We start from the raw sequence: 27,947 nt of genomic DNA, 5'->3' as shown, positions 1-27,947 counted from the left end.
TTATCTCTTACAGAATGATCTCCTAGACCCTAATCAGTCTGGCTTCCGGACTGGCCACTCCACAGAAACGGTGGTCACAGAGGCACTTCACTTAGCAAAAGCGAAAGGCCTCTCCTCTGTCCTGATTCTCCTAGATCTATCTGCAGCCTTCGACACAGTCAACCATCAGAGTGTCATGGAGAGTGTCCCCTGCGGATGGGTGTCCCCCAGGGCTCGGTCCTAGGACCCCTTCTCTTCTCCCTCTACACTAAATCAATGGGTAACATTATCACGTCTCATGGCTTCTCGTATCATTGTTATGCCGATGATACTCAACTCTTCCTCTCCTTCCCTCCCTCAGATATCCACATCTCTGAGCGGATCTCTGCCTGTCTGTCTGACAACTCCGCCTGGACGACGACTAACCACCTCAAACTGAACCTAAGCAAAACAGAATTGCTCCACCTGCTGGCCAAATCCTCCCCCCTGACTGACCTTTCCATCACAGTCGAGAATGCAGCTGTGACCGCGTCCCCGACCACCAAGAACCTTGGTGTTGTCCTCGACGACCAGTTGAACTTCTCTGCTCACATCGCAGCGACAACCAGAACCTGCAGATTCCTCCTGAGCAACGTCAGAAGGATCCGCCCCTTCCTGACAAAAGAAGCCACCCAACTCCTCGTCCAATCAACAGTCATCTCCCGCCTCGACTACTGCAACGCACTGCTTGCTGGCCTCCCGGCCACTGCCACCAAGCCTCTTCAACTCATTCAGAATGCAGCGGCCCGCCTGATCTCAAACCTACCAAAGTCGGCCCATGTCACCCCACTTCTTAGGGACCTGCACTGGCTCCCCATTGCTGCACGAATCCGCTTCAAGGCCCTCGACCTGGCATACCGTGCGGCAAAGGGAACCGCTCCCGCCTACCTCCGGTCAATGGTCTCTAACTACACACCCTCAAGACCCCTACGCTCTGCATCTTCTGGCCGCCTCAGACCTACTCCTATCCAAGCTCCGGAAGGGTCATCAAAGAGAAGTCGTCTATTCTCAGTCCTTGCCCCACAATGGTGGAATGAACTACCCACCCCAGTTAGGACAGCCGAAACCCGTCCAATCTTTCGCCGTCGACTAAAGACGCACTTCTTTAACCATTATCTGATTTTTTTTTTAATAAAATCTAACCCTAACTAACCTTACTGTCATGCACTTGTCCTAATAAACTAACCTACACCTACACTGTAGCACGCAACACTTTGATGAACATTGTTACCAGGGGTGTAAAGTACTTGAGTAATTGTACTTCGTTACAATACTTAAGTACTGTTTTTGGGGATTTGTACTTTACTCGAGTATTATTAGGTTTGTATACTTTTGTACTTGCACTTTTACTCAATTACATTCCAGAGAAAAAAATACATACTTTTACTCCTTACATTTAAAATGCAGACTTACAAAGTACAAATCTCGCAGGTCCAACCATTTTAACCCATTACCCGCCAAAATCGCTGTTCAGCGTTATTGCCTGCCATGCGTTGTCTGCCAATATCGCTGTACAGCGTGTTTCAAGGTCATATTTCATATTTTCGTCATGGAATTCATATTTCACCCACGGAGCCTTGTCATATGCTGCGGGAGCCATCACAACTCTGCAACGCTTCAATACCGCCACCTGGTGGCCGATCGGCGAGTTGCCAAACCGGAAATGCCCGTTTCAGCTCGGTCCGTCCCCTTATTCCGTCCGGCCACTCGTTTATCGTCCCGGGACTCAATCCACACACCGTGGACATGGATCGTTGCCATAACTCAATAAACAACATGATTTGGGCGTATATTAGTATTATACAAACCGGAACTGGATCGCCTCGATCCCCACCACATAACTGGGATCTGTTTGTTACACTCTCATCGCCCAACGGTACGAGGAGACGGACGTGAGTTTCAGCGTTTTTCTTTATAATTTTTGATACAAACTGCTCTGATCAATATATCACCCATACTACATAAATCATTTAACGTCGGTCACGGAATTATAAACGACCCCCCCCCCCCCGCCCCCCCCCCCCCCCCCCCCCCCCCCCCCCCCCCCTCCGTTCACCCGCAGATGATCAGTCATAACGTTTAGGACCATGTACAGTCTACATTTTTAATATAGCATGGATCGGTATCAAACTGCATTTGATAATCTAATATATGCATTTATGCCTATATCTCACGTTCTATGAAATACTGCAGAAAACAATAAAAACATATTTATACTCTAGACGGTATTTTCGTATGAATGTGTGAATGAAAAAGTAAAACGTTCCTACATCCTGAACGATAGATAATTGATGTTGAATGGGCCATAGTAATGTCAATTTAGCAATACAATTAAAAAAGTTATAGCCCTGCAAAGAAGGTGAACATCTCCATAGACAAATAGCGCTGGCAGAGAATGGTTTAGGATGATCAAAGTGGTGGCAGAGAATGGGTTAATTAGTATATTTGTTTCTCTGGCCGAACTAACAGTAACGTTATTAATCCTGCAGCCGCACTTTATTTAAAAACAGCCAATCAAATCCCCAACAATGGAAAATGTACCCGCCCATACCCATGCTGATTGGTCCTCGTGCAAGACTAGAAAGTGGGGATCTTTGATAAACACCTGCTATCAGAAGAATAGACAGTCAGAAAAAAAGTTTTAACTTTAACTTTTTAGTACTTAAGTACATTTAAAAGTAGAAACTTTTGGACTTTTACTCAAGTGTGTTTTTAGCCAGATACTCTGACTTTTACTTGAGTAAGATTTTGAGATGGTACCCATACTTTCACTTAAGTATAATTTCTGGGTACTTTTTACACCCCTGATTGTTACTCAGCTGATAGAGTTGTACCCTTCCTGATGACTTGTCGTACAGAACTTGTAAGTCGCTTTGGATAAAAGCGTCAGCTAAATGACTAAATGTAAATGTAATAGCTGCTAGCTACTCTACACTTAACTATGAATAGCTGCTAGCTGCTCTATACTTAACTATGAAAAGCTGCTAGCTGCTCTATACTTAACTATACATATCTGCTAGCTGCTCTATACTTAACTATGAAAAGCTGCTAGCTTCTCTATACTTAACTATAAATAGCTGCTAGCTGCTCTATACTTAACTATGAATAGCTGCTAGCTGCTCTATACTTAACTATGAATAGCTGCTAGCTACTCTATACTTAAAGGTCCCCTGTCTTATAAATTGCCTTTCCAGTGTTTAGCATTGTTGTCTAGCAATGGGGGTTTGTATCAATGGGGTCTGTGTCTCTAATTCTCATTTTGGCGGATTGCTCCAATTCAGTTGAGACAATATCCTCCCCCAGTGAACTAAGCCATTCTGATTTAACTCGCTATCCTACATAGCAAGGAGCTGATCTGCATTACTAACGCCCCCTCTATGGTTCTAGCGCACTCAACAACAGAGTGAGTGGAAATACTGACACTTCCTCAAACGGGTTGACGTGTGCGGGTGCCGACAGAGAGAATCAACAATTCGCTCAACAACGGAGCAGTGGGAATAATGCGGAAGCGGGTCTCCCTGTCCCTGACTCTCCGTCTCTCTCCCTCTCTCTCCACGGTCCACCTGCAGCATTTTTACACACAATCGCAGTTGAGCCGCTCACACAGACACGCGCGCGCAGAGTGAAGTATCCTCTCTCTCTCTCGCTCGTTCTCTCTCTCGCTCTCTCTGGTATACATGTATCACGCTGTGTGGGTGACTGTCACTCAAAGCCCAAAACAGCTTGAAATCTTGAAGTGGAAAAATGCTGCTTTAGAGTACTTGATTAGAAATACAAAACAATGAATTTAAAAAAAGAAAACTTTACAGATGTGTTCCATAGACTCAGGAATTGTGTAAAGTTGCCCAAATAGTGAAAGGAATAGCAAGACACGGGACCTTTAACTATGAATAGCTGCTGGCTGCTGTAGATACTGTTCTGTTCCATGTTTTGGTCATTTGTTTCTGCATCACATCTTCACAGTCAACAGAGTGAGTTAAAGTCTGCATTGGTTCACTTATATGACACATTTAGAGAGAGAGTGAGTGTGTGAGAGAGAGGGAGATGAAGATAGAGAGAGAGAGGGAGAGAAAGAGAAAGAGAGAAAGAGGGAGAGAAAGAGAGAGAGAGAAAGATGGAGAGAACGAGAGAGAGAGAGCGAGAGAGAGAGAGAGAGAGAGAGAGAGAGGAGAGAGAGAGAGAGAGAGAGAGAGAGAGAGAGAGAGAGAGAGAGAGAGAGAGAGAAAGAGTGTGAGAGAGAGGGAGAGAACAAGAGAAAGGGAGAGAAAGAGAGGGAGAAAAAGAGTGAGAGAGAGGGAGAGAGAGATGGAGAGACAAAGAGAGGGGGAGAAAGAGAGAGAGGGTGAAAAATAAAGATTGAAAGAGAGGGTGGAAGAGTGAGAGAGAGGGAGATAAAGAGATGGAGAAAGAGGGAGAGAGAAAAATAAAGATTGAAAGAGAGGGTGGAAGAGTGAGTGAGAGAAAGAAAGAAAGAAAGAGAGAGGGCAAAAGAGTGAGAGAGAGAGAGAGGGAGAAAGAGTGAGAGAGGAGAGAAAGAGAGATGTGGAGAGAAAGAGAGGGGGAGAAAGAGTGTGTGTGAGAGAGAGAGAGAAATAGAGAGAGGAAGAGAAAGAGAGAGGGGGAGAGACAGAGAGATGGAGAGACAGAGAGAGAGGGGGAGAAAGAGAGAGAGGGTGAAAAATAAATATTGAAAGAGAGGGTGGAAGAGTGAGAGAGAGGGAGATAAAGAGAGACAGAGAAAGAGGGAGAGAGGAAAATAAAGATTGAAAGGGAGGGTGGAAGAGTGAGCGAGAGAAAGAAAGAAAGAGAGAGGGCAAAAGAGTGAGAGAGAGAGAGAGAGAGAGAGAGAGAGGGAGAACAAGTGAGAGAGGAGAGAAAGAGAGATGTGGAGAGACAGAGAGGGGGAGAAAGAGTGTGTGTGAGAGAGAGAAATAGAGAGAGGAAGAGAAAGAGAGAGGGGGAGAGAGAGAGAGGGGGATACATAGTGTGAGAGAGAGGGAGAGAACAAGAGAAAGGGAGAAAGAGAGAGAGAAAGAGTGAGAGAGAGAGGCAGAGAGATGGAGAGACAGAGAGAGGGGAAGAAAGAGAGAGAGAAAGAGTGAGAGAGAGACAGAGAGATGGAGAGACAGATAGAGAGGGGGAGAAGGAGAGAGAGGGTGAAAAAGATTGAACGAGAGGGTGGAAGAGTGAGAGAGAGGGAGATAAAGAGAGACGGAGAAAGAGGGAGAGAGAAAAAGAAAGATTGAAAGAGAGGGTGGACGAGTGAGCGAGAGAAAGAAAGAAAGAGAGAGGGCAAAAGAGTGAGAGAGAGAGAGAGGGAGAAAGAGTGAGAGAGGAGAGAAAGAGAGATGTGGAGAGAAAGAGAGGGGGAGAAAGAGTGTGTGAGAGAGAGAGAAATAGAGAGAGAAAGAGAAAGAGAGGGGGAGAGAAAGAGAGAGGGGGATACATAGTGTGAGAGAGAGGGAGAGAACAAGAGAAAGGGAGAAAGAGAGAGAGAAAGAGTGAGAGAGAGGGAGAGACATATAGATGGAGAGACAGAGAGAGAGGGGGAGAAAGAGAGAGAGGGTGAAAAATAAAGATTGAAAGAGAGGGTGGAAGAGTGAGAGAGAGGGAGATAAAGAGAGACGGAGAAAGAGGGAGAAAGAGAAAGAAAGATTGAAAGAGGGTGGAAGAGTGAGAGAGAGAAAGAAAGAGAGAGGGCAAAAGAGTGAGAGAGCGAGATAGAGGGGGAGAAAGAGTGAGAGAGAGGAAGAGAAAGAGAGAGAGAGACGAGAGAGGGGGAGAAAATGAGAGAGGGATAAAGAGTGAGGGAGAGAGAGAGAGAGAGAGAAAGAGAGAGAGAGCATGTGTGTACATGTCTTTACGTACATGTCCGGCGAATATCCCGCACACTCCGATGATACAGAGGATGTTGAAGACGGCCGAGCCCACGATGGTGCCCACCCCCACATCCCCCTTAGTGATGAACACTCCTGTAGAGACACACACACACACACACGCACGCGCACACACACACACACACACACACACACACACACACACACACACACACACACACACACACACACACACACACACACACACACACACACACACACACACACACACACACACACACACACACACACACACAGAGAGACCCACACATACACACACACACAGACCAACACACACACACACACGCACACACACACACACACGCGCGCACACGCACACACACACACAGACACACACACACACACACACACACACACACACACACACACACACACACAGGACATTACCAACACGCATGAGATCACATGAGGAGGTTAGTTAGTAGGTTAGTTATTATGTTGTATAGTTATTATCAAAGTAAAGCCAACAAATGGATGTAATAATAATTTAGTAACAAAAGAAGATCACACTCCACTCCGGCCTCAGATCTGGGTGTAGGTGACTAATGACTAATGATATGTAGAATCATAATGGATGAGCTGGTGACTAATGACTAATGATATGTAGAATCATAATGCATGAGCTGGTGACTAATGAGCTGTTCCCAGGTCCTCCTCATTATTCACTGAGAAACCACGCTGGTCTGAGGTCAGTGGTACTTTTCTGACATGGGGGAGATTGTGAACGTTGATGAGTTTCTGGATGTGAGGCAAACTGAGCAGAGAACAGACGGTGCGTTCCGTATGGAATAGCTAGTTTTACTGTAATATCGGTGAACTAAAATGTTTTTATCAATACATACAAATAGGTCTGCTTTGATCACTGTCCAAAGAAAGGACAGGAAACACATACAGTTCATGAGCTTCTGTCAAGCTGATGAGGTGTGTAAATGGACTGCATTTGTATAGCACTTTTATCAAAAGCGCTTTACAATTTATACGCCTAACACTCACTCACTCACTCACTCACTCACTCAGGCCTTGTCCAGACTAAAACGATTTTGATCTTTTTAATTTTCGTTTCATTTTCATTTAAAAATAGGTTTCCGTAAAAACGAAAACGTCTCAAGATAATAAATGTCTTTCCTGTTTTAGACGTCACTCTTTTATTTTGAAAACCCCCGACCGGAAGTGTTGTCGATCGTTGTTTTCGATAACTTGTGTGTCCAGTTCTGTGCTTTTGAGCCGACGCTCGTTTTCAACGGATAGGAGAGACACACACACCACGGCGCGAGTGCAGCTTCACAGGCAGCCGGTGATGAGGAGGAGGAAGAGCTGTGGATTTTAATCGGCAGGAGAGAGAGAGCTCAAAGCCGTATATAATATAATAGCCCCGTGGTGCGGTCGATGGCAGGCTACCTGTGTTGTAATAAATTAATTGATTGATGTTTAACTTGTCCGTGTGTGTGTCCAGTCCTTTCGACTAGCAAACGTTGTCTGTATTTAACGTTACCTCAGGATACCACTGTAATTGTAGCAAACGTTGTCTGTATTTAACGTTACCTCAGGATACCACTGTCTATTGTATTTAGTTGGTTAGCTATTTAGCTAATGTTGTTAGCATTGGATAGCATCAACGCTAGCTGGCTACAGCTCAACACCAGCCATGGGAATACTATTTAATAAATTATGGAGGCTTTTTAATCGTCAGGTAAGAAAGGATTAGTCATGATCAACTAAAGGGGTATGCTATGGAACACTATGTGAAACTACTCTGTACATGCCATTGTTGTTGTGATGTTTTCACACGCGGAGTAAGGGAGAGGTGGGCTATCGCGTCATCGGTTCAGGAGAAGACACGTTTCGCTTGTAAAGATGGTGACGCAATGGGGGGCGTCTTCAGAATCGCACACTCTGGGAGATGGTATCAGATAGTAGCGTCTTCAAGCTGCCAGAACGCAGTTCCGTGTGACTGAAAGGTGCAAACGATCAAATACTTTGCCTGATACGACCAAAATTGTTTTAGTCTGGACATGGCCTCAGTCACTCAGTCACTCAGTCACTTAGTCACTCAGTTACACACTCACTCACTCACACACTCACTCACTCACACACTCACACTGATGGCGGAGGCGACCATGAGGCACCAAGCTGCTGGTCGGAGGCAGTTAGAGCTCAAGGACACTTCAACACGGGAGGAGGAGCCTTCAGACGACCAGACGACACTCTGCCTCCTGCGACCCCTGCTGCCCCACACATACAAGTGTGTGTGTGTGTGTGTGTGTGTGTGTGTGTGTGTGTGTGTGTGAGTTTTTATGTCTCACCGATGACAGAGGTGAACAGTTCAGGCGCTGAGCTGCCAGCAGCCATGAAGGTAGCACCTGCTACATCCTCACTGAGATGGAGACGCTGGGGGAGAGATAGAGAGAGAGAGAGAGAGAAAGAGAGAGAGATAGAGAGGGGTAGAGAGACAGAGAGAGGGAGATAAATAGAGAGGGGGAGAAAGAGAGGGAGAGGGGAGAAAGAGATAGGGGTGGAAAGAAAGAGAGAGGTAGAGAAAGAGAGAGGGTAGAAAGAGGGAGAGGTAGAAAGAGATTTGATTTTATAAAAAACACTTTATTTATATACTAATACTACAAGTGATGCAACAAAACATTCAAATAAATACTTTACATCTAAAAAAAAAAATAAAAAAAAAATTAACTGCAAACTCCAAACCACATAACCATATTCTTGAGGTTGGTATAAATGGTTGGTCCTCACATAGGGGACAACGATGCTGAATCTGAACTATATTGTCATGTGAATTTTCCCCAGTGGAAAACCCTCTAAGTGATCTAAGGTTCTGGGTGCATCAGAGAGAGAGACACCGGAGAGGCACTGTGGAAACTGCAGTTCTGAGAAGAACGTCTCTAGATTCACCTTTCCCTGTGTGGTGCTACACAGCAGGCCTGTGTGTGTGTGGCAGGCTACAGTCAAATCCTTTCCTGTGGAGAATTAGGGCCAACTCATCAGATGGCCCTCCTCCTTCAGCCTTGTCGTGTATGCTCCTAAAGTTCACCAGTTGTATATCACAGGGCAGCGATGATGCCAGGGGCTGAAAGGAAAGCAGGGGGACTGAGATGCTCTCTGGACTGACAGCCATGGGCAGGAGAGGGTGATTTAAATAGAGGGAGGTAATATGGCTCAACAGGGACGGGTAGCTGACTGGACCGCCTTTCTCCTCCTCTTCCCTCTCTCCTCTTTTCTCCACCAGCAGTCTGAATGAGTTATTAGTCAGTTTATTATCCGTGACACCCTGTCCGAGGCCTCCGTTGCCATCCTGGTTCAGACGCTGATTTTTTGTTGTCCGTAAAAACATTTTCATTTCAGCCATTCGATAGGAAGATTTAGCTTCTGCATCTAAAGATGCATCACTCCCCCATTCATAATCATCGTCAGAGCTTCCATCCGACCCTGTACCCTCCTGTGTACTCTGTGTACTACTGATTACTTTTTTCACATCCGCCTTCTTAGCTTGAGAGCTTGTCAACCTGTCTACTTCTGACTTTCTTTTCTGCCGAACGACCTTCAGCTTGTTCTCCTCCTCCTCCATGTCAACATCCACTACCACTCCTTCCTCCACTCTGACCTCCCCACCTGTGTCCTTTGACCTTTCATCTACAGGTCTACTTTCCTCCTGATTAATTATAGTGTCCTTGCTGACACAAGCCCCTCCACCCTGTCCCTGCAGATCAACTCCATCTTCACCATCCACCCCATTTTCACCTCCATTCTCATTTTCCTCTTCCACCACGACCCCCCCCCCTCATTTTCATCCCCACCACTTTCTCCTTGTACTGCTTCACCCGCCTTGCCTGTGCCTTCCTCGTTTTTATCACTCATATCTGTTCCATTAGCCTTTTCAGAGGCCTCTCCACCCACCCCTCGATTCAACCCCCATACATTTTTTGTTGTGTTCTTCCCCCCGTACTAGGCCCCTCTCCTGGGCAAGACTTTCTCAGATGCCCCTCTTTACCACAGCCAAAACATTTAGTATTCTGCGTTGTTGCAAATATGACATAATCAAACCCGTCTACTACCACTTTAAAATTCAAATCCAGCTCCTCCTCGCGTTTGTTCATTATCATGAACGTCTGCCGTCTGTGTGAAACAACATGTTGCAATTCAGGCGCTTTGCAACCTGAAGATATCTTTTTTATTGGAGATACAATTCTTCCATATCTGGCGAGTTCTCTCAAGATAAGCTCATCACCTATCAACGGGGGAACATTCGCCAAAGTTCGCTTTTTCGCAGGTGTTGTGAGCGGCGTTACAGACACAAACGTATAGTTTATTACTAGACCGTTGATTATGACTTTATTTGCTTTCACCACATCATCTACAAAGATAACGACACCGCCGTTCATCCTCGCCGCAGACTTAACACTTGGAGCTCCTACCTCCTTTGCAACAGCAAGACTACAGTCTTCAACTGAGCATGGAAACGTCAGCGAGACTTTAAAGCCATGTTTCCTGGTCAGCTTGGCGAAATCCATGTCACTGGCAGCGGACAGCTGACCAAGCGAACACTGACTCCGCACAACGCCACCAACCCACCAATTACACACAACCAGTCAAATAAAGTACAGTCTAATTCACTATTTGAAACACAACATATAAATAGAAAAGTTAGAAACTCACTCGTACCGCAGACTCTCCGCACCTCGCTCAAAACACGCTCCACCATACACACGCATGCGCACAGAGAGAGAGAGAGAGAGAGGGAGAGAAAGAGATAGGGGGAGAAAGAGAGAGGGGTCGAAAGAGAGAGGGAGAGAAATAGAGTGAGAAAGAGGGAGAAAAAGAAAGGTTGAAAGAGGGTGGAAGAGTGAGATAGAGAGGGAAAGAAAGAGAGAGAGGAAGAGATAGAGAGGGCGAGAAAGAGTGAGGGAGAGAAAGAGAGATGGAGAGAAAGAGAGAAGGGGAGAAAGAGAGAGAGAGGGAGAGAAAGCGAGAGAGAATGAGAGAAAAGGCGGGGTAGAAAGAGAGAGGGGGAGAGAGAGAGAGGGGGAGAACGAGAGATATGGTGAGAAAGAGGGAGAGAAAGAGATAGAGGGAGAAAGAGAGAGATAAAGAGAAAGAGGGAGAGAAAGAGAGAGGGAGAAAGAGAGAGGGAGAGAAAGATGGAGAGGGGTAGAGAGACAGAGAGAGAGAGACAGAGAGATAAATAGAGAGGGGGAGAAAGAGAGGGGGGAGAAAGAGAGGGAGAGAAAAAGAGAGGGGTAGAAAGAGAGAGAAAGATGGAGAGAAATAGAGAGAGGGAGAAAGAGAGATAGAGAGAGGGGGAGAAAGAGAGAAGGGGATAAATAGAGAGAGGGAGAGAAAGAGAGAGAGGGAGAAAGAGAGAGGGAAAGAAAGAGAGAGGGGAGAAAGAGATAGGGGTAGAAAAAGAGAGGGTAGAAAGAGGGAGAGGTAGAAAGAGAGAGAGGGAGAGAAAGAGATAGGGGGAGAGAAAGAGAGAGGGAGAAAGAGGGAGAAAAAGAAAGATTGAAAGAGGGTGGAAGAGTGAGATAGATAGGGAAAGAAAGAGAGAGGAAGAGAAAGAGATAGAGAGATGGTGAGAAAGAGGGAGAGAAAGAGAAATGGAGAGAAAGATAGAAGGGGAGAAAGAAAGAGAAAGAAGAGAGATGGAGAGAAAGAGAGAGGGGTAGAAAAAGAGAGAGGGAGAGAGAGAGGGGTAGAATGAGAGAGGGGGAGAAAGATAGATAGGGAGAGAAAGAGGGAGAGAATGAGAGAGAGAAGAAAGAGAGAGGGAGATACAGAGAAAGAGGGAGAGAAAGAGAGAGGGAGAAAGAGAGAGGGAGAGAAAGAAGGAGAGAAGGAGAGAGAGGGAGAAAGAGAGAGAGAGGGAAAGAAAGAGAGAGGGGAGAAAGAGATAGGGGTAGAAAGAGAGAGGGAAATAAAGAGATAGGGTAGAAAGAGAGAGAGGTAGACAGAGAGAGAGGGAGAGAAAGAGATAGGGGGAGAAAGAGAGAGAGGGAGAAAGAGAGAGAGATAAAGAGAAATAGGGATAAAGAGAGAGAGGGAGATACAGACAAAGAGGGAGATAAAGAGAGATATGGAGAAAGAGAGGGAGAGAAAGAGAGAGAGGGAGAAAGAGAGAGGGAAAGAAAGAGAGGGGAGAAAGAGAGAGGGAAAGAAAGAGAGAGGGGGAGAAAGAGAGAGGGTAGAAAGAGGGAGAGGTAGAAAGAGAGAGGGAGATAAAGAGATAGGGAGAAAAATAAAGAATGAAAGAGGGTGAAAGAGTGAGGAAAGAGAGAGGGGGGAGAAAGAATGAGAGAGACAGACAGAGATATAGAAAGATTGAGATAGGAAGAGAAAGAGAGAGTGGATATGAGTATTAGTAATTATATTGTCCTTGCTAGACGGACTAAAGAGGCGTCCCGCTGGGTTTAATTTAGAAAGGAATAAATGCATGTCTCTTGTGAGAAAAGCTAAATCTGATTATTACTTGAATGTGGTCTCTAGCTCTTATTCAAATCCTGCAAAATTCGGGAAGGTGGTCAAATCTAATACAATTCTGCTGCTTCTCCACCTTCTCAAGTCAAGTTTGATGATTGCTATGATCATAGTAAGATCTGTTCCCCCCCTTTTTTTATTTATTTTTTTACCATGCATATCTTGTGTCTTATCTATTTAATTTTTTCGATGCCTATTTTATTCTATTTTATTATTGTATTTTGCACAATCAATGCGGGCATGACCACCCGCATTTCACTGTATGCCCTGGTATGTATGTGACAAATAAACCTCTTGATTCTTGATTCTGTTCTGCCTTGAACAAACATTTGGCAACAGCTAGCCACATTTCTGAGGATGTGAATATTAGATCCCCCCTACTAACATTTATTAATCATATATCATGATTATGTATCTTCTTCTAATCATGTCTTTCAGTTCAGATCATGTCTCTCAGTGTAGTTATTGAAGCTCTTCAAACCATTGATTCCAATAAATCTACTTGTGAGAACAATTTTGATCATTTATTTCTTCGTCTTTCTGCCCTACTAATTGCTGAGCGAATAACTCATATTTTCAACCTGGCTATTGCTACTATTGTAGTTCTCATAGTTTGGAAAACTGCACCCAATGCAGGTTCAGGTCTATGCACAGCACTGTTTCTGCTATTGATTGAGTGATTGATTGAAAACTTTATTAACAGATTGCAGAATGGGTACAATACAGTACGGCTCAATACACACAATTGTTAATGGAATGCAGACCAGAGAAAGACTTTCGTCTTGTTTACATCAGGGTCCCCCATTTCAATTCATCGTAATCGTATCACTTTAGTTGTGAGTGACATTGGATGGAAAAAAACATTGTGCTGCCACATTTGTGCACATCTCCAAGTCATTTGACACTGTTGATCATTCCTTGCTTTCACATCTTTTAAGTAACGTTGGTTTTAACTCAAGTTTTAACTCTACCTCTTAAAAAAGCATTCTCCAAAAACATTACTACTGCCAAAGCCTCCTTCTTTCCCCATAAGATCAAGGCCCCGGCTAGAAACCTCGACAAACTGCACACCACCATGTCCTCCCTCCTCAGTCATTATGCAACCTTGACAACTGCTCCTACCAAGTATCATGGAGGTACCCTGTCGTAGGGATGGGAATTGATAAGATTTTATCTAGTTTCAAGTTTCAAGTTTCAAGTTTCTTTAATAGTTGTCATACAGAAGTACAGAATACTTTTGTACAAAATGCTTCTTACTGTTGCGCTCCAGAGACTGTGCATGACAAGATAAGTATGAAATACTATACGATTCCATTATCGATTCTGCTTAGCGATCCGATTCTTTATCGATTCCCTTATCAATTCCTGATACATTTATAATTTAAATACATAAATTTGGAATGCAACAGGACTAAGCTGGTTAGAATAACAACATGCAACTTGACATTTCTGATTGTCATTTACAGGGCTCTACTGTGCGACCATATTGCTTGCATATGCCCCTAAAGATATGCGTGTGCGAACCTGCAAAATCAAGTACTCGCACGGTGTGCGAGTGGGGCCGGCGAGTGCAGAGAACAGCCTCACATTCGTCCTTTTTTTCTCCGCTGCGAGAATCGTTAAAAAACTACAAGTCCCACAGTTCACAGCCGCATAAACGTTCCAATCACAGTAGTTTCCTGTGGTCACGCGACTGGAAACAGAAAGTAATGATCAGCGTCTGTCTGAGTCAGACAATACAGCCATGTCGAAGCCCATTCATTTTTATTTTGCGCGAAAGATACCGGAGAATGAGAAGTCAGGCGAGGCAGCTCATGTTACAGAGGTGATGGTTAACGTTAACGTTAACCAAGATACTGACGCTAGCCAGCATGCTAGCGAAGTTGGCCAAGCTAGCGAGGCTACACCCACTGTAGCACCCAATGTAGCCACTGTAGCTAGCGAAGCTACACCCACTGGAGCCGGAGGGAAGACATACACATTTAACGTGAATTGGCTAAACATTTCCCCATGGCTAGAGTTCGTAAAACAATGTCATGTTTTGTAAATATTGCAAAGTAGGATCGATGCATTGCGATGCATTGTTACACCCCTACAACTGGCCCACTGTGTATGTGTGTACAGCTAACTTGGCTAGCGTTATCAACCGCAGAGGTGGGCAATAGGGTCCAGCTGCATCGCCGGACGGCCAGAGTGCAAGCGGTGGCAATAGGGTCCAGCTGCAGCACCGGACGGCCAGAGTAGAACGGTGTGACGTCGTAATTGGCAGAATCGACTGTCAATCAATGGTCTACCTGACACGCAAACTCATAAACAATGTTTCTGTACTGGAGGTGTACAGTATTTCAATAGGCAACCCTGAAAGGATTATTTTTCTAAAAGAGCAACACTAGCTCCCCCCTCTACTGATGGCCCTGGTTATAAAGCCAGTGTCTCATTTTTGTTCAATGTCACTGCCTTTCTTATTAGGCCTAGTTGTTGGCTACAACTTTGCCATAGTAGGCATTAATCACTTAATTAATAGTTCAAATGTCTGTGTCCCATTCCCGTTTGCACACGCAGATGATACACACACACGCACACAGTGGGCCAGTGACTTTGGTGGTATGTGCTATTGCACAGATGTGTCCCGTTTGCACATGCACGCACAGTACAAATATACATTTATTTTTGAAAAAAAAATTGTTAATTAACTCTGTTACTTGACATATTTTCACTGTGCTCCTAAATATTTTTGGGTGCTCCTAAATTTCTGTGTGTGCTCCTAAATTTTTTAATTTAGGAGCACCTGTGCCCCTAGTGAAAAAGGTTAGCGTAGAGCCCTGATTTATCATTTATTGTTGAGCCCCCATGTCAGACAAATACAAAAACTGTAAAAAAAATTATTAACTATACACTTAAATAAAATAATGTATTTGAGAACTAATTTAATCTATTGAACTGTAGTTGCATTCAACAGGTTGTTATTGCAAAAGAGAATTTGTTAGCAATAACCTACCTGTATAAATAAAGGCCAGCTCAGTGTTCTCTCTCTGCAATGAGCATTTAGCTAGCTAGCGGCTAATGTTACTTTACCATGTAAATGAATGACTAGGATGCAAAGCACTTTCAGTTTTCACTGCACACACAAAATGGTGGCAATATCGAGCCCTTTAGGTTTTCCTAGTCAAGGAATCAAATAGTCTGCTATGGCTGCATGCGTGGCGCTAACGTTATTGTTTTTAAATGCGCAACTGTCTGAAAAACATGGTATCGATAAGATGAATCGATAGTCACGGAGGCATGCGATTCCAGGAATCGGACAATTAGGAACCGGTTCCCAATCGATTTCGATTCTCGATTCCCATCCCTACCCTGTCTGCCCCGTTCCCTACAGACGGGTGTCCCCCAGGGCTCAGCTCTTAGACCCCTCCTCTTCTCTCTCTATACCAAATCTCTGGGTAACACTAGGCTTGTTCAAGATGGGATAGGCGGACGCAGATCTGCGCAGGTTTTACTACGGCCTCGCCAAGCGCGTTGCATGACGGTTAGAATGTTGTCCGATTTGCTCTGAAATTCTGACGAGGCGAGGCGCGGAACTCCCGCGGGAGCGAGCCGCTCGCAGCATTCAGAGCGAGGCTCCACAGTACCTCTCAGCCGGCTGCTCCCGGCTGGGAAGCGACTTGCTACGGTCGCGCAAAGCGCCTATTGGCTCAGAAAAGTTGTCAGTCACCAGCCATGTGACAGCCAGGGAGTTATGAGACGTTTGATTGATTGAAAACTTTATTATGTTATGCGTTATCAACTTATCATCATATCATCATGATAAACTTCAAGTTAAACTTGAAGTTAAATGTACAGTGTAAAATGTGTGTGTGTCCCCTACCCAACCCCCCCCCCAACCTCCAATGTACAGCCCTCACCCAACCCACCCAACCCCACCCCACCCAACCAACCTCCTCCAATGTACAGTTTCTACACCAAATGTATATACACTCCTTTTCTGGACACTTTTGTATCACAAACAGTACTGTATTTGCAAATCTGATATGTCATAAATGTATAGATGTAGCAGTACTGTCTATCTGTATGTCATGTAGGTCATATATGTTATGATGAATTGAAAATGGGGGACCCTGATGTAAACAAGACGAAAGTCTTTCTCTGGTCTGCATCCCCTTAACAATTGTATGTATTGAGCTGTACTGTACTGTACCCATTCTGCAATCTGTTAATAAACTTTTCAATCAATCAATCAATCAAGCTGTCAGACACACACACACACACACACACACATACAGCAGTGTGTTGTGTGTGCGTGCGGCCAGGAGCGCGCAACAAGATGGTATACATTATGGTATATGAATAGTATATTCCACTGTAGCAGTATATGGTGTGCTGTACATTTGAATCTGATCTAATTTTGCCCACGGCCATCGCATTATAATGAGCTGGACAGGTGTGTAATGTGTGTGTGGTGACGTGAAAGCGTATCTGCCGCGCGAGACTAGGCGAGAGGCTCTCGTGAAATCGGCAGTGTCCGCCCTCTTAACTCCTCCCCCGGCTTCACTCGGCTACTCTCGTCTACTAGTCGAGGCAAACCGAAATCCATCTTGAACAAGCCTACTATCATGTCTCATGCCTTCTCAGATCACTGCTATGCTGGTGACATTCAACTGTTCCTCTCCTTTCCTCCCTCAGATATCCAAGTCTCTGGGTGGATCTCAGCCTGCCTGTCTGACATTTCCGCCTGGATGACGACCAATCACCTCAAACTGAACCTAAGAAAAACTGAGCTACTTCACCTGCTGGCTGAATCCTCCCCACTCAAGGTACCTCTTGATCACAGTGGAGAATGTAGCTGTGGCTTCATCCCCGACTGCCATGAACCTAGGTGTGGTCATTGAACTTCTTTGCTCACATCATCTAAACAACCAGAACCTGCAGATTCTTCTTGAGCAACGTCAGACAAATTAAAAAAGTAACTAGTAACTGATGGGTTCAGATAAATCTAGTGGAGTAAAAAGTACACTATTTCCTTTGAAATGTAGTGGCGTAAACATATAAAGTTCCCTAAAATGAAAATACTCACATCAAGTATCAAGTACTAGCTTGAAATTGTACTTAAGTACAATACTTGAGTAAAAATACTTACTTTCCAGCACTACAAGTGATGTTTATAACACTCTTCATTGTATCCTGTATGAAAAGGTTGGGTGGACTTCTCTGTCTGAGAGACGTGATAGACATATGTATTTGTTTATCTACAAGGCCCTTATTGAAAAACTGCCACCTTACATCACATCTATGCTAGACTGGTCCTCTGGACAACATGCGGTAATGACTTCCTCTGAGCTTCATACTGAGCTTCTCTGCTGGTCCCTCAGTTCATACTGAGCTTCTCTGCTGGTATCTCAGTTCATACTGAGCTTCTCTGCTGGTATCTCAGTTCATACTGAGCTTTAGTGTTTTGCTCCAACTACATATAACTCTGAAGGACGTGGTAACCCTTGGACATTTTAATCCGTGATTTATATATATATATATTTTTTGTCCTTTCGGTCTCTGTTTTTACCTGTTTTAATATATGCATCTTTTATTAACTTGTTTTAATTTATTTTAATTGATTGTTATTTTATATTTTACATACAGCAATATATAGGCTATGTGATCTGTAAATGTTCTCAAATGAGTATCAGTTAGCTCTCTTTTAAATACCTGTAGGAACAAGAACATGAGGATGAAGCGAAACCTGAATGTTTTAGGTCCCTGATGATGTCAGGGACCATGTGAGACAATATGAAGAGCTCAATGCCTTCTCAGATCATTCTGTCAGGGACCATGTGAGACAATATTTGGGGCGGCGTGGCTCAGGGGTAGAGCGGGTCGTCCAATGATCGAAGGGTTGGTGGTTCGAATCCCGCTTAAGCCCATGTCCATCCCACTGCCGTTGTGTCCTTGGGCAAGACACTTAACCTACTTGCCTCGTATGAATGTGTATGCATGTGAATGAATGTTGGTGGTGGTCGGAGGGGCCGTAGGCGCTGATTATTCGCCACGCTTCCGTGAGTCTGCCTCAGGGCAGCTCTGGCTGCAATTGTAGCTTACCACCACCGGTATGACTGTGTATGAACGAATAATGGACTCTGTAAGCGTTCTGGGGTCACTGGGGTGTCACGAAGAGCGCTATATAAATCCAATCCATTATTATTATTATAATATGAAGAGCTCAATGCCTTCTCAGATCATTCTGTCAGGGACCATGTGAGACTATATGAAGAGCTCAATGCCTTCTCAGATCATTCTCTCAGGGACCATGTGCGACAATATGAAGAGCTCAATGCCTTCTCAGATCATTCTGTCAGGGACCATGTGAGACTATATGAAGAGCTCAATGCCTTCTCAGATCATTCTGTCAGGGACCATGTGAGACAATATGAAGAGCTCAATGCCTTCTCAGATCATTCTGTCAGGGACCATGTGAGACAATATGAAGAGCTCAATGCCTTCTCTGGGCCCCGTTCCCCGTACCTGGCTAACTGAGTTAGCCGGATAATTTCCAGTATAGCCTGACTTAAGCCGGACCTTTCTGTTCCCCGACGCTCGATTGTCTAAATCACCATGACAACAGATCAAAAAGTTTGAGCCTGGTCGAGAGCAGGGTTAACTTCAGTTAGCCGGATGAACCATGGCCACGCCCCCGCAAAGAAATGACAGCTCGCTTCCTGAAATGATTCTCACAGTCTAGAGATCCCATTTATACCATTCTGAATTATGTTTCTGTGCTTCGTTTTCCTAGAGGGGGCTTTTGAAATGTATAATAATAGAACTAAATGCTGATAATAAATCATATTGAGCCTATAGATTTACTTTGTCCAAAATAAAATAATGCGCGTCATATACGGCGCTCGGAGTCGCGATACACGCTGCATGTGGTTATTTTAATAACGGCGCATTGCAAATGTGAATCCCGCAGGGATATTTTTAATTAATGAAACCTATCGGCCGTTTGGCTCTGATTAGTTTCATATATTCTCCGCTGTAGATTTGCTTAACGGAGCGCCCGGATTATGTTTCATTCAAGCATAAAATTGAAGTGTCTATGCGTGGATTGTGGTTTTTGTGTGATATTGTAACTGGGATTAAAATGTCTGATGATATGCGCTGTTTGACGGATTTGAGAAATTGAATGAGCCGTTGACGTCACATTAATGCATTTGAGAATAAAGAGATAAAACTTCATTCAAAAGAAAAATATTCTAAACACGGGTCTCTCGTCCATTAATGGATAAACAATGAATATATCCCGTCTGGCACAGTGGCGCAGCGGCTAGTGCTCAATCCTGTCAACCGGGCGACCGGAGTTCGAAACCCCGCGTTTCCAATATAATTTTTTTGGAATATAATATTAATGATTATACGCAAAAGTAGCCTAGTTTTAAGTTAAAATATTATAAATCTACATGCATTGAGGATGTCATTCTTTATATAGCTCTCAACGTGCACCAAATTGAATTATTCCTACATTGCAAAAAGAAGAAAAAGACTAGAAGAAGTGGGATTCGAACCCGGGCCGTCTGCGTGAAAGTCAAAAGCACAAACCGTCACACCACAGTGCAGATTAGTAAAACATCCACCATACATCAATCAATGGGTAAGAGAGCCGTATCCTTATTCTGAAACAGTTGAACTAATTATTTTCGCTAGCAAGATCTTATTTGATTATCCATTCCATAAACCTACTGCCAGCAGGCAAGTTTAAAGAAATATAATCTGATTGATTGGGGTAATGAGGGATTTAAAATTAGCCTATAGATAACGCATTTAACTTGTCGGCGAGGCGATTGAGCCGTAATGCAATCTGTTAATAAAGTTTTAAATCAATTAATCAATCAATGCCGTTCGAAAATCAGGATCTCTGCTATCGATACGTGATGGCTTTTCAACTGAAGCGGCCGCGCGCACTTATCCTGGGTCTCAAGTCTGGTTCGAGTTAACGAGACTGAATCCACCTTCGAGGAACAGGAAAATCCCGGCTTCAAACATCGGGTTAATTGAATCTGGATAATGGGACTCTTGATCGACTTAGTTGAACCAGGTACGGGGAATAGGGCCCAGATCATTCTGTCTCAAACTAAGAACAGTGTTGCTCCTTAGGGAGCAGTGATTCAGATATCAGTGAAGCGCAAAGTGATTAATGAGAAACAACAGTATTTCTCCTGAGACTGAAAGGAGACCCCAGTAAGCAGCTACATCTTCCCACAGTGCATGGAACTCCACTACAGTAGCTGTAAACACATTGATAAAGTAAAATATAGTGTCCTACCTCACATATCTTCTCTAGGGAGGGTACAAAGTAGTCATCACACACCAAGGCCAGGGCATAGAACATATACACCGCCTGCAAGAGGAGAGAACAGTCATAACATAGAACATATACACCGCCTGCAAGAGGAGAGAACAGTCATAACATAGAACATATACACCGCCTGCAAGAGGAGAGAACAGTCATAACATAGAACATATACACCGCCTGCAAGAGGAGAGAACAGTCATAACGCAGAACATAGAATATATACACCGCCTGCAAGAGGAGAGTCATAACACAGAACATAGAACATATACACCACCTGTAAGAGGAGAGAACAGTCATAACACAGAACATAGAACATATACACCACCTGTAAGAGAACAGTCATAACACACATTGCCAACTAAACAGAACTGTGTTTAGGAGGATGCTACCAAGATACATAGCATCCGTTTCCAACAAGCAGCAGGAACGCAGTGACTCGCTCCACAGACCATAACATATCCAGTTGCAAACACTGATGTATCACTAGATGTAAACAAACACTGATGTGTCACTAGATGTAAACAAACACTGATGTATCACTAGATGTAATCAAACACTGATGTGTCACTAGATGTAAACAAACACTGATGTGTCACTAGATGTAATCAACCACTGATGTGTCACTAGATGTAATCAAACACTGATGTATCACTAGATGTAAACAAACACTGATGTGTCACTAGATGTAAACAAACACTGATGTATCACTAGATGTAAACAAACACTGATGTGTCACTAGATGTAAACAAACACTGATGTATCACTAGATGTAAACAAACACTGATGTGTCACTAGATGTAAACAAACACTGATGTGTCACTAGATGTAATCAAACACTGATGTGTCACTAGATGTAAACAAACACTGATGTATCACTAGATGTAATCAAACACTGATGTGTCACTAGATGTAAACAAACACTGATGGAGTCACGCACGGATCTGGTGCACATGTTTGACTCAATATTTGACGGCTCTCGCTCACTTGAAACGGCGTGTGTGGAGATTATGCCGCCTGAGGAAGGAGGAAGCGATGGGCCGTGTTAACCCTTTCACTACCACACTACCAAAGGGTTAACTGGAGGGGGGTTTGAATCCAAACCCACAGGGCTGCAGCGTGCGAGGAGACCTTTGAACAACGAGCAACTGTATAATTCAATAATAAATATACCAGCCTCCTATTCAGCCCCTCTGGGTGCAAATAACAGAGTTGACAGGATGGGCGATGCAGATTATTATGATCACTTTGAAATCCATCGTGTTCGTGAATAATTACCATCGGGCAATAGGATTTGCAAGATTTAGCTCAGTGGATATTGAATAATGTGATTTTGGAATGGAATGAGATTAGGACTGCTTTTGCCCGATTACAGATTGGGCTCAGCTATTAGTAGGCTGTTTGCTGTAATATGAGACTCTTATTGCAGCAGTTACATATGGTAATGTTTCAGTCGAAGCTCAGTTTGCATAGAATTATCTACGCATGTCGTCTCACATGATAGACCTATAATACTGTACACACTGCGTCAGAACCCTTCATCACTAGGGCAACAAAAACATTCTGCGTTGTTTGTATTTCTCAAACCAATCAAAATAGTCTAGAGCGGCACTAAGTAAGAAATGTATATTCCAAAATAATGTCAGGGGAAAAAAAAATCTTTGTCAAAGTTTTCCATTATAAATGTGTGTGTGTGTGTGTGTGTGTGTGTGTGTGTGTGTGTGTGTGTGTGTGTGTGTGTGTGTGTGTGTGTGTGTGTGTGTGTGTGTGTGTGTGTGTGTGTGTAGGGGAGACTCACACACAGGACGTGAAGGCCCACAGCTCCGTCTACTCGCTCCTGGTAGGTGAAGTAGTCCGTGGGAAACTCATGGATCGCTGTAGAGATAAAACACACACACACACACACACACACACACACACACACACACACACACACACACACACACACACACACACACACACACACACACACACACACACACACAGAGATTAAAGCTAGAGTATGTATCTATCTACACAGTACAACCAGTGTGTTTTCACAGCTCCCAACGTTCACCCGTCTGTCATCCTCTTTCAATTGGGACCAGGATTCAAGACTAGGACTCCAGACCAGGACTCAAGACCAGGACTCAAGACTAGGACTCCAGACCAGGACTCAAGACTAGGACTCCAGACCAGGACTCAAGACCAGGACTCAAGACTAGGACTCCAGACCAGGACTCAAGACTAGGACTCCAGACCAGGACTCAAGACTAGGACTCAAGACTAGGACTCCAGACCAGGACTCAAGACTAGGACTCCAGACCAGGACTCAAGACTAGGACTCCAGACCAGGACTCAAGACCAGGACTCAAGACTAGGACTCCAGACCAGGGCCCTCATTCATCAATGTGTGCGTAGAACATGACCTATTTCCACACGTAAGCACGGAATGTAGAACTAGTGTACGCACAGGGAAGTCGGGATTCATCACACGGTGCGTACGCAGGCTCTATGCTCCTCCGTGTTGATGAATACCACTTTGTTCTACCGTCAATGCTCGTGCATGATTATCCATATATGGTCATGAAAATGAGGAAACACCCCCCATGGGATGTGAAATAATGGACGGACCCGAGCGGAACTCTGAGAAACTCCACGAAGATTGTTCACTGCTGTCGAACCAAGAAGACACTATCGCGTATTATGGGATAAATAAAAGGCGGACTTGTAAACGGTGATGTCAGATATCAACGGCTCCCTAAGACCATTGCTGCAATTCTGCCTGGACAGCTCAAAATACTAATAAAGACCGTTCGTTGACCACTGTTTGGCGTTGGTTGTGTGTCATTATAACCGTGCTGTAATATGAATGCCTTTATTAGTTGTGTTCGATTGGCTATATGATTTTTAGAGGCATCTATTTTGTTGTCGGCTAATAAAGGCCGCGCTGGAATATGACTGCCTTTTCCCGTGTTGTTTGATTAATACCCAGGGATTAAAGTTCTCCTCAATTTTATTCCAAATCGCGATGGATCTCCCGTCAATTTTCTACCTGCTGCATATGATTTCTAGAGGCATACTACAATCTATTTTGATGTCAGTATTGGGTAGCCTATATAAACAATAATAGAGAGCACAAGAACAATGAATATCACTGCATGTATGATGTAGCCTGCCTTTCAATACATGAACTTGAATTCCATCATGTTTGTGTGCGGGACTCACAAGGCTGTTGTCACAATGGGTGGTACCGGTACAGTAATAATTACAGTCCACACAATATCACGATCCATGCCATAGCCTATGTTCTATTAGGACATGATCTGTGACGACAAATGTTCTAGAATGTTTGAAGATATCATACTCTGACAGCATGCCTATGATCAACAAAAACGCGAACTTGAATCCCATCATACACATAGTCTGTCCACTATCTGGTGTCATTGCAATGCGTTTTCTATTCTTTCTTATACAGTAAAAAGGGGGAAGAACACTATATTCATATGACTTGTATTCTGCTTACAGCTTCGAAATTCCACTTGTTTCGTTTAACGTAAAGCCTTTTAAATATAATCAAAACGTTCCCGTGTTTCTGCGGTCTGCGCAAAATAATAACGAGTTGAGCTTTATGATTTATGATGAATTGAAAATGGGGGACCCTGATGTAAACAAGACGAAAGTTGGTCTGCATCCCCAATTAACAATTGTATGTACTGAGCTGTACTGTACTGTACCCATTCTGCAATCTGTTAATAAACTTTTCAATCAATCAATCAATCAAGCTACGCGGAGCACAGTCAGTCAGTAGCCTACACCCCGTATATTCCGATAACGCTATATAAACCATGCTGCATTCATTCTGAGAGAAAGATCTATTATTCCAAATGCTATTTATAGGGTTTTGACCATAATTACACTACTGTTGCTATTTTACAATGAACTATAATGAACTACGGTTCGTACAGAACATGCCAGTGTTATTATGCACAGAAGCTCATTTCCTTGTTGTAATAATATATTCTACCACTGGGCGCCAGGTACACCTGGGCCCTCATTCATCAACGTGTTCTACGCACAGATCTGTGCTTACCCTGTGCGTACGATCATTTCTAAGCAAATAGTGGGATTCATCAATTTCGATTTGAACTTGACTCCGTGCTTACATCTACGCACAGGTCAGACCACACTTACCTGACGCCCAGTGGTAGAATATATTATTACAACAAGGAAATTAGCTTCTGTGCATAATAACACTGGCATGTTCTGTACGAACCGTAGTTCATTATAGTTCATTGTAAAATAGCAACAGTAGTGTAATTATGGTCAAAACCCTATAAATAGCATTTGGAATAATAGATCTTTCTCTCAGAATGAATGCAGCATGGTTTATATAGCGTTATCGGAATATACGGGGTGTAGGCTACTGACTGACTGCGCTCCGCGTAGCTTGATTGATTGATTGATTGAAAAGTTTATTAACAAATTGCAGAATGGGTACAGTACAGTACAGCTCAGTACATACAATTGTTAATTGGGGATGCAGACCAACTTTCGTCTTGTTTACATCAGGGTCCCCCATTTTCAATTCATCATAAATCATAAAGCTCAACTCGTTATTATTTTGCGCACAGACCGCCGAAACACGGGAACGTTTTGATTATATTTAAAAGGCTTTACGTTAAACGAAACAAGTGGAATTTCGAAGCTGTAAGCAGAATAAGTCATATGAATATAGTGTTCTTCCCCCTTTTTACTGTATAAGAAATAATAGAAAACGCATTGCAATGACACCATGCAGATAGTGGACAGACTATATGATGGGATTCAAGTTCATGTATTGAAAGGCAGGCTACATCATACATGCAGTGAGATTCATTGTTCTTGTATATGCTCTCGTATTATATTGTTTATATAGGCTACCCAATACTATGACTATGTGTATGATGGGATTCAAGTTCGCGTTTTTGTTGATCATAGGCATGCTGTCAGAGTATGATATCTTCAAACATTCTAGAACATTTGTCGTCACAGATCATGTCCTAATAGAACATAGGCTATGGCATGGATCGTGATATTGTGTGGACTGTAATTATTACTGTACCGGTACCACCCATTGTGACAACAGCCTTGTGAGTCCCGCACACAAACATGATGGAATTCAAGTTCATGTATTGAAAGGCAGGCTACATCATACATGCAGTGATATTCATTGTTCTTGTGCTCTCTATTATTGTTTATATAGGCTACCCAATACTGACATCAAAATAGATTGTAGTATGCCTCTAGAAATCATATGCAGCAGGTAGAAAATTGACGGAAGATCCATCGCGATTTGGAATAGAATTGAGGAGAACTTTAATCCCTGCCCCTGGCCCTGGGTATTAATCAAACAACACGGGAAAAGGCAGTCATATTCCAGCGCGGTCTTTATTAGCCGACAACAAAATAGATGCCTCTAAAAATCATATAGCCAATCGAACACAACTAATAAAGGCATTCATATTACAGCACGGTTATAATGACACACAACCAACGCCAAACAGTGGTCAACGAACGGTCTTTATTAGTATTTTGAGCTGTCCAGGCAGAATTGCAGCAATGGTCTTAGGGAGCCGTTGATATCTGACATCACCGTTTACAAATCCGCCTTTTATTTATCCCACAATACGCGATAGTGTCTTCTTGGTTCGACAGCAGTGAATTCTCCGTGGAGTTTCTCAGAGTCCCGCTCGGGTCAGTCCATTATTTCACATCCCATGGGGGGTGTTTCCTCATTTTCATGACCATATATGGATAATCATGCACGAGCATTGACGGTAGAACAAAGTGGTATTCATCAACACGGAGGAGCATAGAGCCTGCTTACGCACAGTGTGATGAATCCCGACTTCCCTGTGCGTACATTCCGTGCTTACGTGTGGAAGTAGGTCAAGTTCTACGCACACTATTGATGAATGAGGGCCCTGGTCTGACCTGTGCGTAGATGTAAGCACGGAGTCAAGTTCAAATCGAAATTGATGAATCCCACTCTTTGCTTAGAAATGATCGTACGCACAGGGTAAGCACAGATCTGTGCGTAGAACACGTTGATGAATGAGGGCCCAGGACTCAAGACCAGGGCCCTCATTTATCAACAATTCTTAGAAAGTGTTCTATCTTTGTTCTTAAGCTCATTAGAGCTTAATGTGTGTATGCACAAAGAATGTGAATGTGTGTATGCACAAAAAAAACTGGATTTATCACACGTGCGTACACAGGTCGTACGCACACCTGTCTTGATAAATATCACTTTGATCCTATGCTGCAGCTCGTGCACGGTTTTACGTATTTGCATATAGCACCGCCCGTAATTAACCATATACGGTAATGGAACACCCCCATGAAATGTGGAAAAGTGGACTAAGCCGAGGGAAGCGTGTTATGGAGAAATACGTGACAGGCTGACAGACATGTACACGTACGGTGATGTAGGATATGATATCTATTAACTTAAAGACCATATTAACTAATAAAGACTGTGCTGGAATATGACTGCCTTTTTCCGTTTTGTTCGATTAATACCCAGGGATTAAAGTTCTCCTCAATTTTATTCCAAACCGCGACGGATTTTCTGTCAATTTTCTACCTGCTGCATATGATTTCTAGAGGCATACAATCTATTTTGATGTCAGTATTGGGTAGCCTATATAAACAATAATACGAGAGCATATACAAGAACAATGAATCTCACTGCCATGTATGATGTAGCCTATACACCATGTGTAGCCTGCCTATAATGTGATCAATACAAACATGAACTTGAATTCCATCATGTCTGTGTGCGGGAGCTCACAAGGCTGTTGTCACAATGTAAATAAGAAAGTGCACTAAAAAGTTACAGTATGTAGTTGGTTGATTATTTGTATGACAGTCATAAACCCTTGCAAAAAGTAACAGTTTTATTTAATGAATTGAAAACATGCAGCATGCCTTTCCTCCCGGCAGCAACTACATTTATCAGACAAATGTCCATCACTGAGTGGAACCCTTTCTATTCACATAACTGCATTTGTGATGGAGCTTTGACAGCTACATGGGTGGTACAGTAATAACAGTCTATTACTCGATCCATCTACAATATCACGATGGACCGTGCCATGTAGCCTATGTATAGCCTGCCTATGTGATCAATAAAAACACGAACTTGAAACCCATCATCATATTTATATGTTGTGTCTGTCCACTATGTTTATTACTTT

General features: G+C 43.5%; 1 protein-coding gene across 1 annotated transcript in view; it reads right to left on the bottom strand.

Annotated features, from left to right (window-relative positions):
* Positions 1–27,947, bottom strand: part of slc24a3 (solute carrier family 24 member 3) — a gene marked incomplete at both ends in the record, with an annotated part of 169,868 nt that overhangs the window by 35,049 nt on the left and 106,872 nt on the right. The window contains 4 exons of the mRNA XM_084321944.1: positions 5,887–5,990; positions 8,219–8,303; positions 20,701–20,775; positions 22,526–22,602. Coding sequence (XP_084178070.1) covers positions 5,887–5,990; positions 8,219–8,303; positions 20,701–20,775; positions 22,526–22,602 — 341 coding nt within the window. The remainder of the gene's footprint in view (positions 1–5,886; positions 5,991–8,218; positions 8,304–20,700; positions 20,776–22,525; positions 22,603–27,947) is intronic.

Source organism: Notolepis coatsorum (assembly GCF_963971535.1).
Source record: "Notolepis coatsorum genome assembly, chromosome: 9".
Taxonomy (NCBI): domain Eukaryota; kingdom Metazoa; phylum Chordata; class Actinopteri; order Aulopiformes; family Paralepididae; genus Notolepis; species Notolepis coatsorum.
Note: the sequence above shows the minus strand (reverse complement) of the source record. Positions and strands in the feature narration are given on the sequence as shown.